A 14,397-nucleotide genomic window follows, 5' to 3' on the forward strand; every position below is an offset into this window, starting at 1 on the left:
TGTTATATTTGGAAAGAACTCCCCTGACAGCCTCGTGGGGTCCCAGCTAGGGTCAGAATTAATTCCACACACATACTGATACAGTTTCTTAAATGTAATGGCAATAGAGATAGCCCAAAGTAGCTGTTATTCATGTATAATTACATGATTGATTCCCAGACATGCATTAAAACGTGTTATATTTGGAAAGAAGACATGTGGACAGCCAATTAATTCCCAGCACACAGACTGATACAGTTTCTTAAATGTAATGGCAACTCCCCCTGAGATACCTCAAAAGTAGCTGTTATTCATGTATAATTACATGATTGATTCCCCTGACATGCTAAAACCCAGTGTTATATTTGGAAAGAAGACATGTGGTACCAATTAATTCCACACACATACTGATACAGTTCTCCCCCTGAGACAGCCTCGAGAGTGGGGTCCCAATGTAATGGCAATCCCCCTGAGATACCTCAAAAGTAGCTGTTATTCATGTATAATTACATGATTGATTCTGACATGCTAAAACGTGTTATATTTGGAAAGAAGACATGTGAGACAGCCTTAATTCCACTATTTTGAATAAAGTCTAAACAAACCCAACTCCCCTGAGACAGTTACAGAATCTCCCAGCTACTGTCAGTTAGTTTGACAAGGAAGTGTGGGGAACAAAGGGTCAAATGTCCCCTGAACAGCCTCAGAAACAGACTCCCAGCTCAGACATCCACCTTCTGGTTCCCCAACTCCCCCTGAGACCCTCAGAGAGTCCCTTCCATTATCAACGGTGACCTCCAAATCCCAACTCCCCTGAGACAGCCTCGGAGAGTGGGGTCCCAGCTAGGGTCAGACATTATCAACGGTGACCTTCGGGTAATTAGGGTCAAATCCCAACTCCCCTGAGACAGCCTCGGAGAGTGGGGTCCCAGCTAGGGTCAGACATTATCAACGGTGACCTTCGGGTAATTAGGGTCAAATCCCAACTCCCCTGAGACAGCCTCAGAGAGTGGGGTCCCAGCTAGGGTCAGACATTATCAACGGTGACCTTCGGGTAATTAGGGTCAAATCCCAACTCCCCCTGAGACAGACTCAGAGAGTGGGGTCCCAGCTAGGGTCAGACATTATCAACGGTGACCTTCGGGTAATTAGGGTCAAGTTCCTTGCACAAAGGCACATCGAACAGATTTTTCACATTGTCTGCTCATGGATTTGAGTAAACATGTTGATCATGATAATCATGACAGACTGACCCAGCTGTTGATCATTATCAATTCCTTGCATCATGATAATCATGCAGATTTTTCCATTGTCTGCCCATGTTGATCATGATAAACCTGTTTATCATGATAATCATGCTGATCCTGTTGATCCTGTTGATCATGATAATCCTGTTTATCATGATAATCATGCTGACCCTGTTGATCATTATAATCCTGTTTATCATGATAATCATGCTGACCCTGTTGATCATTATAATCCTGTTTATCATGATAATCATGCTGACCCTGTTGATCATTATAATCCTGTTTATCATGATAATCATGCTGACCCTGTTGATCATTATAATCCTGTTTATCATGATAATCATGCTGACCCTGTTGATCATTATAATCCTGTTTATCATGATAATCATGCTGATCCTGTTGATCCTGTTGATCATAATCCTGTTTATCATGATAATCATGCTGACCCTGTTGATCATTATAATGATCATGATAATCATGCTGACCCTGTTGATCATTATAATCCTGTTTATCATGATAATCATGCTGACCCTGTTGATCATTATAATCCTGTTTATCATGATAATCATGCTGATCCTGTTGATCATGTTGATCATGATAATCCTGTTTATCATGATACTCATGCTGACCCTGTTGATCATTATAATCCTGTTGATCCTGTTGATAATCATGCTGATCCTGTTTATCCTGTTGATCCTGTTGATCATGATAATCATGCTGATCCTGCTGATCCTCTTGATCATGATAATTATGCTGACCGTGTTGATTGTGATAACCCTGTTGATTATGATAATCATGCTGACCCTGTTGATCATGATAATCATGCTGACCCTGTTGATCCTGTTGATCAGGGTAACCTGCCATGGCCCAGGGAGTTTGGCACACACACACACACACACACACACACACACACACACACACACACACACACACACACACACACACACACACACACACACACACACACACACACACACACATTAATTAATGGAATTCTACAGTGTTTCAATTAAATGTTTCAAGGACAAACATATATGTATTTAAGTATTTTTTGTTGTTCTAGTGGGGCCAGTAACATTAGTCATCTCTAAAATATATACTTTAAGGAATTTTTTAAATATATTTGTTCTTTTTTTCTATGTTTAGATCACATAATATAATTTAAAGTATGCATTAAGGAGTCTGTATTATAACACATTGCAGAAACAAATGCAGACATTAGTAAATGCATTTATATGGCTTCCTAAATTTTTTTTACAACGGTGCGGAAGAGCCAAGATGGAGTCACGATGGCTTCAACACAATGGTGAGGGAGAGCCAAGATGGAGTCACGATGGCTTCAACGCAATGGTGAGGGAGAGCCAAGATGGAGTCACGGTGGCTTCAACACAATGGTGAGGGAGAGCCAAGATGGAGTCACGGTGGCTTCAACGCAATGGTGGGGGAGAGCCAAGATGGAGTCACGGTGGCTTCAACACAATGGTGAGGGAGAGCCAAGATGGAGTCACGGTGGCTTCAACACAATGGTGAGGGAGAGCCAAGATGGAGTCACGGTGGCTTCAACACAATGGTGGGGAGAGCCAAGATGGAGTCACGGTGGCTTCAACACAATGGTGAGGGAGAGCCAAGATGGAGTCACGGTGGCTTCAACACAATGGTGAGGGAGAGCCAAGATGGAGTCACGATGGCTTCAACACAATGGTGAGGGAGAGCCAAGATGGAGTCACGGTGGCTTCAACACAATGGTGAGGGAGAGCCAAGATGGAGTCACGGTGGCTTCAACACAATGGTGAGGGAGAGCCAAGATGGAGTCAAGGTAGCTTCAACACGGTGGATCCTACTAGTCACCTAGTGTATATATAAATCATTGATAGTACCGAGTCTAGGACTGGCTTACTTTATTGAGCCACTACAGTTTTCACACGGTCATCAGTTGGACCATTGAAAACAATATCAACAGTGTATGAGATTATCATAAAATAGGCCTGTATCATAACAGTGTTGAATAGTAGCTCATTCCAATACCTCAGTGAAACGATCTGGTTACAGAGACAAAATAGATTTAAGGGTGTCATAAAAATTCTGAACGACTCAAAGTTATATTATAAGTTAAAAAAACATTCAAGACGCACTTTTTTTTAAATCAACAAATTAACTACAGACCGAACAAATGTAATGATCATCCCTTTGAAGCAGCATCGTAATAAAAGAGATTTAAAAAAAAGACTCAACTCACCCAGAAAACGAAATTAAAGAAAAAGAGCATGAATTTGACACACTTGTTGCAGCCAACAACAGTCATGACAATCGACTGTTCAGGTCCGCTAATTTAGATAAATAAATTAAGTCTGCAATATACCAATGTGCCCGAGGTTCTAAGAAGACGGACCGTTATATCTTCTTCTCGTTCTAAGAACTCGAACTCTGTGCCAGAAATCTCGAGGTATGTCCACCCAGAATGGGTAGAAACTCCTCCTTTAAAGTAATGACTGTGTAAACCGAGCCTGGAAACGGCCCACCAAGTGATGAGGGTGGTAAAGAGGACAGATGAAAGACAGCATGGCTTGTGGTTATTTATATATTTTTTATACTTGTTTGTGATTTTTTTAAAAGTTTGTACTCAGGGCATCATTTGGGAATGAGAGACCCCGGTCTCGTTAAATAAAAAATATAAATCTTCATAAACTACAGGAGTTAGGATGAGCAATATTCTGTTTTTATGCTCAGGGTTTTTGTTGTTGTTATTCTTCCACTACAAACAAGTATTCAGAACACAAACATACCACATTTATTTTCCACCTAAACATCAAGATTAAGCTGCTGCGTTCAACATGTCTCAATATTGAGATAAAAAAGAGCATAGGGACTTTTTCCACATATCTAGGCTATGGTCCCTGGTCAAAAGTAGTCCTCTAAATAGGGAATAGGGTTCCACTAAACAGGGAATAGGGTTCCGCTAAATAGGGAATAGGGTTCCGCTAAATAGGGAATAGGGTTCCATTAAATAGGGTTCCAAAACAGGGTTCTAAACAGGGAATTTCAAAACAGGGAATAGGGTTCGAAATAGGGTAGGGTTCCATTAAATAGGGAACTTCTAAATAGTGAATAGAATAGGGAATGGAAAAATATTAAATAGGGAATATTCCATTAAATAGGTTCTCAATAGATTTCCATTAAATAGGGAATAGGGTTCCACTAAACAGGGAATTTCAAATAGGGAATAGGGTTCCAAAATAGGGTTCCACTAAATAGGGAATATGGAAATATTAAATAGGGAATATGGTTCTCTAGATTGGGAATAGGGTTCTATTCAATAGCAAATAGGGTTCCACTAAATAGGGAATAGGGTTTTATTAAACAGGGAATAGGGTTCCACTAAATAGGGAATAGGGTTACATTAAATAGGAAATATGGTTCCACTAAATAGGTAACAGGGTTCTATTCAATAGTGAATAGGGTTCCACTAAATAGGGAATAGCGTTCCAATAAATAGGGAATAGGGTTTTATTAAATAGGGAATAGAGTTATATTAAATAGGGAATAGGATTCCAATTAATAAGGAATAGGGCTCTATTAAATAGGGAATATGGTTCCACAAAATAGGGAAGAGGGTTCCACTAAATATGGAATAGGGTTCCACTAAATAGGGAAAAGGGTTCTATTCAATAGCGAATAGGGTTCCACTAAATGGGGAATAGGGTTCTATACAATAGCGAATAGGGTTCTATTCAATAGGGAACGGGTTCCATTAAATAGGGAATAGGGTTCCACTAAATAGGGAAACGGGTTCCACTAAATAGGGAAACGGGTTCCACTAAATAGGCAATAGGGTTCTATTCAATAGTGGATAGGGTTCCACGAAATAGGGAATAGGGTTCTATTAAATAAGGAATAGGGTTCCACTAAATAGGGAATAGGGTTCCACTAAATAGGGAATAGGGTTCTATTCAATAGCAGATAGGGTTCCACTAAATAGGGAATAGAGTTCTATTCAATTGCGAAAAGGGTTCTATTAAATAGTGAATAGGGTTCTATTCAATAGGGATTAGGGTTCCACTAAATAGGGTAAAGGGTTCCACTAAATAGGGAAAAGGGTTATATTCAATAGCAGATAGGGTTCCACTAAAGAGGGAATAGGATTCTATTAAATAGGGAATAGGGTTCCACTAAATAGGTAACAGGGTTTCACTAAATAGGGAATAGGGTTCTATTCAATAGTGGATAGGGTTCCACTAAATAGGGAATAGGGTTCTATTCAATAGCGAATATGGTTCTATTCAATAGTGAATAGGGTTCTATTCAATAGGGATTAGGGTTCCACTAAATAGGGTAAAGGGTTCCACTAAATAGGGAAAAGGGTTATATTCAATAGCAGATAGGGTTCCACTAAAGAGGGAATAGGATTCTATTAAATAGGGAATAGGGTTCCACTAAATAGGGAATAGGGTTCCACTAAATAGGGAATGGGGTTCTATTCAATAGCGAATTTGGTTTTATTAAATAGGGAATAGGGTTCCACTAAATAGAGAAAAGGGTTTCACTAAATAGGGAATATAGTTCTATTCAATTGCGAAAAGGGTTCTATTAAATAGGGAACAAGGTTCCACTAAATAGGGAATAGGTTTCAACTAAATAGGGAATAGGGTTCCACTAAATAGGGAATAGGGGTATATTAAATAGGGAATAGGGTTCCACTAAATAGGGAAAAGGGTTCTATTTGGGATGCAGACATAGTGAAATGTTATTGTAATGGATCATTGCAGAGACACAAAGAGGACAGAGGCACATGCAGGGAACTACAGTACATGGGCAACACCGCTCTCTGTTGGCAATGCCAATAACAACACCATCATGACTTACTGCCACCATATGGTGATGAGAGAGAGGGAACTGAATGTATAGACTGTTGTGGCATCACTTGCCTTCTGTGTCTTTGTTCATAGGAAATCACGTTGTATAAAGAGGGGATACACATTGCGTTTCCATTCATCTGATGGTACTGTATCTCTCTAATAATCCTCAAATGGATGAATTAATTTCAGTGTTTAATATAGCATTGATTTTTGCATTTAGCCAAGTGGTTTCAGGGTCATACCCTCATAAAACGATTGACTATGTCAGGCTGTCTCACTGCATATGGTCCAAATTACTGAGGCTATGCGTCCTGTACAAAGACCTGGAGGAAGTGAAAGGAAAAGGGAGGGGGGAGCGGGTGGCGGTGCCTGGCTGCATGGAGGCAAACAATCAGTGAATGCATGAACTCAGAAGACAGTTTCAACAAACAATGGTTCTGACTGGGAATGCTCCACATCATTCTCCAGGCGTATTCTCCTTCTTCCTCTTCTTCTTCTTCCACGGTGTTTCCAGAACAACCGCCTCTTCTTCCAGTCAATTCGGAGGATTCTCAAGAGAATCATCACCACGAGCATTGCTCAGTCAGAGAACACAGAGGACGTGCGCGTACCTTCCTGCCTCCTGTGCTTCCGTGTTCATATTTCATATGGTGTCACAGTGGACTGCTCCCTCTCCTGCAGTCTCGAACACGAGATAATCACAGGCATTGATCCGCTAAAAATGCATACATGAAAATAACAATTTACCCCGCTGAAGATAAACACAGTCACAGACATCTGCGCGAATGGGAAAATGCGCGGCGCCTGATCTTGTCCTAGTAGGCTAAAGCTACCGGTTGCTGTCCACCGTTTCTTTCAATGGAAAACTTGATTTGAATGTGTCGTTTTTGGGAGAGAAGGTAAGCGACAGTAGATACATGAGAGGAAGGATACCATTCTAAATAGCAAGCAGAGTGTCTCCGAGAGAGAGAGAGAGACAGAGAGAGAGAGAGAGAGACAGAGAGAGAGAGAGAGAGACAGAGAGAGAGAGAGAGAGAGAGAGAGAGAGAGAGAGAGGGGGAGAGAGAGAGAGACAGAGAGACAGAGAGACAGAGAGAGACAGAGAGACTGAGACAGAGAGAGAGAGAGAGAGAGAGAGAGAGAGAGAGAGACAGACAGAGAGAGAGAGAGACAGAGAGAGACAGAGAGAGAGAGAGAGAGAGAGAGAGAGAAACAGAGAGAGAGAGAGAGAGACAGAGAGAGAGAGAAAGAGAGAGACAAAGAGACAAAGAGAGAGAGAGAGAGAGAGAGAGAGAGAGAGAGAGAGAGAGAGAGAGAGAGAGAGAGAGAGACAGAGAGAGAGAGACAGAGAGAGAGAGAGAGAGAGACAGAGAGAGAGAGAGAGAGAGAGAGAGAGAGACCGGTGCTGTCCTTTCAGCACCACACCCGCAGTCACCTTGCTGTCTATGAATATCATTAACAGGTTCTACCAAAACCACCACAACAGGAAGAGAGTCTTTGTGCTGGATTCGGATTAGAAAGAATGAACAACAGCCATTTTTATCTTCTTCACCTTTTGGATTTAAACCACCATCCATTGTTAATGACATGCCATTGGCTACACTTGCTATCATTCTGGATTTAAATGTTTTCCCTCCGGTAGGTCTTGTGGGTTGATTTTCATGACAGGTTGTGGAAACATTGGGGCATCCGGCATCATCATTGGGAATATGTGCTGATTAGTCCTATAGGCCTGCACTTATTATTTAGGATATATATATATAGCCTGCAACCAGCAGCAGCCTAGCCGTATCTCTTCCCTCTTCCTCCCCTGGTAACCCCGGTTGTGCATGTGTTGCACGCGTTTTTCCCCCCTCCCACTGTGGCGTGCGGTGCTCATAGAGTGTCCGTTGTGATGCTGGGAACTTATTGGAGACATGCCTAAGGGACGCAATGGGCTTGAGCGACGAAAAGGATCGCATTGTGATAAACGTGGGAGGGACCAAGCACCAGACATACCGCGGTACCCTACGGACCCTGCCCGGCACCCGCTTATCCTGTCTGGCCGAACCCGACGCGCCTAGTCACTTCGACTGGGACGACAAACATGAGGAATTCTTTTTCGACCGCCATCCTGCCGTTTTCGCCCATATCCTTAACTATTACCGGACCGGTAAACTACACTGCCCTGCCGATGTCTGCGGGCCTCTTTACGAGGAGGAATTGGCATTCTGGGGCATCGATGAGACGGACGTGGAGCCTTGCTGCTGGATGACCTATAGCCAGCATCGGGAGGCGGAGGAAGCGCTCGATAGTTTCGGCGGGGGTGCCCTGCTCGACTTAACCAGTAATGACGATCAGGACCCGGAGGTCGTGACCGACCCGGGGGATGTGGTTGGTGATGAGGCAGATGAGATGACGAGGAGACTGGCGCAGGGGGACTCTACCGACATAAAGGCGAGGGGGCTGTGGGGTCGTTGGCAGAAACGCATGTGGGCTCTGTTTGAAGACCCCTACTCTTCTAAATATGCAAGGGTGAGTATAGATATTTATCTACTGTCCATAATGTCTATTTTCCTTTCCAATTGATATTAAGCCTAATGATGGATATGCGGTCAATGATGAATGAGAGATTTATAGAGATGGAGATTGATAGAGGACTTCCAGCCATGTGATGTGGAGGGGGTCTGTGTGAGAGTGACCTTGAGATGGTAGGCTAGTCTACTCCCCAGGGACTCATCAGGGAGCTCTACAGCAGGAGAATGCTACTGTAACAATCAGGTGGAAGGAATAAATGTTGACCAATGGATCCTAACTACTAGCCTATTTTCACCCCTAGATTGTGGTCCATGGGACTCTGATCAAAAGTAGGACACTGAATAGGGAACCATCAGGGACACAGATGATGTCAACAACAAAACAACAGAGAAAGACGAGTGTAATCTCACCACGAGTATTATAACCTTTTCTTACTAAGCCGACCCAAACCGTGTCAAGCTGAGCTGTACTGCACAGGCCTGTTTGAGCATCCACCATGGTTCTTGGAACAGTGCTGGAAAGGACAATGAGAAAAGAAAATATCAAAGACAGCACAGTGTGCCTATGGTTCAGGTTTTGTGACAATAGTGTGAAAAGGTGCTATATGTCTTTGTACCAAGAACCTCCTGAACCTGAGGTTAGCTTACCTGGGATGTTGGTATTTATGTTGGCATTTAGTTTGGTTAAACAAGGTCTATGAATCCTCTTGGACTAGCCTGGGGACAGAACTGTCTGTGCTGTCTTAGTGAGTGTGACAATGGCCATAGGAGTTGTCAGACAGCACCAACCAGCCTACTCATGGACATGAGACTAGAATACCTGGGTGGGAGGTTGGCAGTTTGAGAATACCTGGGAGGTTGGCAGTTTGAGAATACCTGGGAGGTTGGCAGTTTGAGAATACCTGGGAGGTTGGCAGTTTGAGAATACCTGGGAGGTTGGCAGTTTGAGAAAACCTGGGAGGTTGGCAGTTTGAGAATACCTGGGAGGTTGGCAGTTTGAGAATACCTGGGAGGTTGGCAGTTTGAAAATACCTGGGAGGTTGGCAGTTTGAGAATACCTGGGAAGTGGAAAGTTAGTGTTGATTAGAATACCTGGCTGGGTTTGATATTGGCAGATAGTGTTGGTTAGAATACCTGGCTGGGTTTGATATTGGTAGTTAGTGTTGATTAGAATACCTGGCTGGGTTGATATTGGCAGTTAGTGTTGATTAGAATACCTGGCTGGGTTTGATATTGGTAGTTAGTGTTGATTAGAATACCTGGCTGGGTTTGATATTGGCAGTTAGTGTTGATTAGAATACCTGGCTGGGTTTGATATTGGTAGTTAGTGTTGATTAGAATACCTGGCTGGGTTGATATTGGTTAGTGTTGATTAGAATACCTGGCTGGGTTTGATCTTGGTAGTTAGTTGATTAGAATACCTGGCTGGGTGGATATTGGTAGTTAGTGTTGGTTAAATACCTGGCTGGGTTTGATATAGGCAGTTAGTGTTGATTAGAATACCTGGCTGGGTGGATCTGGTGGTTGATTAGAATACCTGGCTGGGTTTGATATTGGTAGTTAGTGTTGATTAGAATACCTGGCTGGGTGGATATTGGCAGTTAGTGTTGATTAGAATACCTGGCTGGGTTTGATATTGGCCTAGTTAGTGTTGATTAGAATACCTGGCTGGGTTTGATATTGGCAGTTAGTGTTGATTAGAATACCTGGCTGGGTTTGATATTGCAGTTATAACTGATTAGAATACCTGGCTGGGTTTGATATGGCAGTTAGTGTTGATTAGAATACCTGGCTGGGTGGATCTGGTAACTTGATTAGAATACCTGGCTGGGTTTGATATTGGTAGTTAGTGTTGATTAGAATACCTGGCTGGGTGGATATTGGCAGTTAGTGCTGATTAGAATACCTGGCTGGGTTTGATATTGGTAGTTAGTGTTGATTAGAATACCTGGCTGGGTTTGATATTGGTAGTTAGTGTTGATTAGAATACCCGGCTGGGTTTGATATAGGCAGTTAGTGTTGATTAGAATACCTGGCTGGGTGGATCTGGTGGTTGATTAGAATACCTGGCTGGGTGGATCTGGTGGTTGATTAGAATACCTGGCTGGGTGGATATTGGCAGGTAGTGTTGGTTAAATAGGTCAGGTCAGCATGTTGAGTAAAGCAGATCTTTAGCGCCAGCAGCAGTTGGCAGTATCTGATGGCAGACCTCCAGACTGACATAGTACACAGTTTGCTGCTCCACGGTTGGAGAGATGAGGTTCTTGGACCTGTGATTACGGGCAGGCTTCCATCTGGCCTGGTCCTATGGTCCTCGATGGTGGTGATATTGAAACGAGTTTGCACCCTAAGACATTTTGGTAACATTTTATTTGAAGCATTATAACTTGTAAGTAAAGCCTGTTGGTATAATGCATTATAACTTGCCGTAAGTAAAGCCTGCTGGTATAATGCATTATAACTTGCCGTAAGTAAAGCCAGCTGTTATAATGCATTATAACTTGTTGTAAGTAAAGCCTGCTGGTATAATGCATTATAACTTGCTGTAAGTAAAGCCTGCTGGTATAATGCATTATAACTTGCTGTAAGTAAAGCCTGCTGGTATAATGCATTATAACTTGCTGTAAGTAAAGCCTGCAGGTATAATTCATTATAACTTGCTGTAAGTAAAGCCTGCTGGTATAATGCATTATAACTTGCTGTAAGTAAAGCCTGCTGGTATAATGCATTATAACTTGTTGTAAGTAAAGCCTGCTGGTATAATGCATTATAACTTGCTGTAAGTAAAGCCTGCTGGTATAATGCATTATAACTTGCCGTAAGTAAAGCCTGCTGGTATAATGCATTATAACTTGATGTAAGTAAAGCCTGCTGGTATAATGCATTATAACTTGCTGTAAGTAAAGCCTGCTGGTATCATGCATTATAACTTGCTGTAAGTAAAGCCTGCTGTTATAATGCATTATAACTTGCTGTAAGTAAAGCCTGCTGTTATAATGCATTATAACTTGCTGTAAGTATGTATGAAATCATATAATACTCTTAATAAGGCTTGTAAAGTATCAACATTTTAAATTGAGTGAAAATGGCTGGTATAGTCAGGATGAGTGTTAGATGATTATAAGACATTATAAAGGATTATACATGACAAGTCTAACCATATATTGTAACTGCATCACAATGCTCCAAGTAGAAGGTTTGTATTATCTAATATTTCCCACTCTTTAGTCCAGCCAGGTGAAACCCTCTACCCAAATACTGCAGTCTGTGTGTCGTGCTGCTCCTGCAGCTGTGTGACATGGCGATTGATAGAGTTACAGGATAAGGTGGGCACACGGCCAATCAACATGAAGTTAACACTCTGATGTTATCACCCACTATAAAAGTACGAGAATTTACAGGTCCGGAACTACACAACACTGTTGAGATCAGAAATACAGTTGATTATTAATTGAGTAGCCGTTCAGATTGGAGTTGTTGATTGATTGTTTGGCTCTTGTTGTGTGGTAGACACGGACCACAAGTTGATTGGTGAGTGTTGATTATTAATTGAGTAGCCGTTCAGATTGGAGTTGTTGATTGATTGTTTGGCTCTTGTTGTGTGGTAGACACGGACCACAAGTTGATTGGTGAGTGTTGATTATTATTTAAACAGAGAGAAAGTAGCCGACTCCTCAAATGCGTAGCATCTCGTCCTCAAGGTTTTGTTTTTTAAAATTAGTTTCACATAACTCTTAACTCGGACCGTTGTCTAAAATCCCTACCACCGGAAACCATTCAGAGCTGCCATGCATTTCAGTGTGAGAGCCACATATTTCCGTGAAAGCTATATATTTAATTGTGAAGGCCAATAAGCCATACATTTCAGTGTGAGCAAGACAGGACCTCAGCAGTGAAGTTTGACAGAGCTTTATTTATGGAGAACAGAATGTAATTGACTAGGACTAAATCACTGTTAATTATAGGCAGTATTCAGCTAGATTCAGATTCAGAATTCTGTTTGATTCAGGTTTGATTCAGATTCAGATGTGATTCAGTTTCACATTGTAATGAAGTAGAGCAAGGTTTGACAGAGCTTGAAGCACGGCATGTGGTTAATTATTCCAAGTGTTAATTACAGACTGTAGTATTCACAGTGGGCACATCACGTGACAGTGGAACAACCCCCTATCACCGTCTCTGTTGTCACTCATTACTTTTTTTATTTAACCTTTATTTAACTAGGTTAAGTCATAGTGAACATCAACTAGGATTAGCCAAACAGGGCAACAACTAAGAAATATAATCTAGTCATTATCTAGTCTTTCTACTTCTATGGGCAAAACAACCCTGATCATCACCATAGAGGCCAAAACAACCCTGGTCGTCACTATGGAGGACAAAACAACCCTGATCAACCCTGGTCGTCACTATGGAGGACAAAACAACCCTGATCAACCCTGGTCGTCACTATAGAGGACAAAACAACCCTGATCAACCCTGATCGTCACCATAGAGGTCAAAACAACCCTGATCAACCCTGATCGTCACCATAGAGGACAAAACAACCCTGATCAACCCTGATTGAACACTATAGAGGACAAAACAACCCTGATCAGAGATCGACAAAGGACAAAACAACCTGATCAACCCTGATCGTCACTATAGTGGACAAAACAACCCTGATCAACCCTGATCGTCACTATAGTGGACAAAACAACCCTGATCAACCCTGATCGAACACTATAGAGGACAAAACAACCCTGATCAACCCTGATCGTCACTATAGTGGACAAAACAACTGACAGGAGTCTAAAAATCGAGCCCACAGACATGCAATCTCCATTGACAAACATTGGCAGTAGAATGGCCCATACGGAAGAGTTCAGTGACTTTCAAAGTGGCACCATCATAGGATGCCACCTTTCCAACAAGTCAGTTCGTCAAATTTCTGTCCTGCTAGAGTTGCCCCGGTCAACTGTAAGTGCTGGTATAGTGAAGTGGAAACGTCTAGGAGCAACAACGGCTCAGCCACGAAGTGGTAGGCCACACAAGCTCACAGAACGGGACTGCCGAGTGCTGAAGCGAGTAACGTGTAAAAATCGTCTGTCCTCGGTTGCAACACTCTCTACAGAGTTCCAAACTGCCTCTGGAAAGCAACGTCAGCACAAGAACTGTTTGTGAAATGTGTTTCCATGGCCAAGCAGCTGCACACAAGCCTAAGATCAACATGCGCAATGCCAAGCGTCGGCTGGAGTGGTATAAAGCTCGCCGCCATTGGACTCTGAAGCAGTAGAAACACGTTCTCTGTTGTGATGAATCACGCTTCACCATCTGTTTGTCCGACGGACGAATCTGGGTTTGGCGGATGCCAGGAGAACGAAACCTACCACAATGCTTAGTGACAACTGTAAAGTTTGGTGGAGGAGTAAAAATGGTGTCAGGCTGTTTTTCATGGTTTGGACCCCTTGCATACAATGAGATTCTAGACAATTCTGTGCTTCCAACTTTGTGGAAACAGTTTGAGGAAAACAGTTTCCTGTTTCAGCATGACAATGCCCCCCCCCCGTGCACCTCAACCCCATGCGAACACCTTTGGGATTAAATGGAACGCCGACTGCGAGCCAGGCCTCATTGCCCAACATCAATGTTCGACCTCCCCAATGTTCCAACATCTAGTGGAAAGCCTTCCCAGAAGAGTGGAGGCTGTTCAGAAGCAATGTTCCTACATCTAGTGGAAAGCCTTCCCAGAAGAGTGGAGGCTGTTATAGAAGCAATGTTCCTACATCTAGTGGAAAGCCTTCCCAGAAGAGTGGAGGCTGT

General features: G+C 42.5%; 2 protein-coding genes across 4 annotated transcripts in view; one reads left to right on the forward strand and one right to left on the reverse strand.

The window, feature by feature from the left end:
• Positions 1-3,674, reverse strand: part of LOC112218950 (CD81 antigen) — a 29,119-nt gene extending 25,445 nt beyond the window's left edge. Inside the window, exon 1 of the mRNA XM_024380190.2 lies at positions 3,463-3,674. Within this exon, the coding sequence (XP_024235958.1) occupies positions 3,463-3,528 (66 nt within the window). The 5' untranslated portion in view covers positions 3,529-3,674. The remainder of the gene's footprint in view (positions 1-3,462) is intronic.
• Positions 3,675-7,426: 3,752 nt separating this feature from the next.
• Positions 7,427-14,397, forward strand: part of LOC112218949 (potassium voltage-gated channel subfamily C member 1-like) — a 52,172-nt gene continuing 45,201 nt past the window's right edge. For all 3 annotated transcript variants that reach the window (XM_042301941.1, XM_042301939.1, XM_042301940.1), the window contains exon 1: positions 7,427-8,593. In XM_042301941.1, coding sequence (XP_042157875.1) covers positions 8,012-8,593 — 582 coding nt within the window. In that variant the 5' untranslated portion in view covers positions 7,427-8,011. The remainder of the gene's footprint in view (positions 8,594-14,397) is intronic.

The sequence above is a fragment of the Oncorhynchus tshawytscha genome, linkage group LG19 (assembly GCF_018296145.1).
Source record: "Oncorhynchus tshawytscha isolate Ot180627B linkage group LG19, Otsh_v2.0, whole genome shotgun sequence".
Classification (NCBI taxonomy): Eukaryota; Metazoa; Chordata; class Actinopteri; order Salmoniformes; family Salmonidae; genus Oncorhynchus; species Oncorhynchus tshawytscha.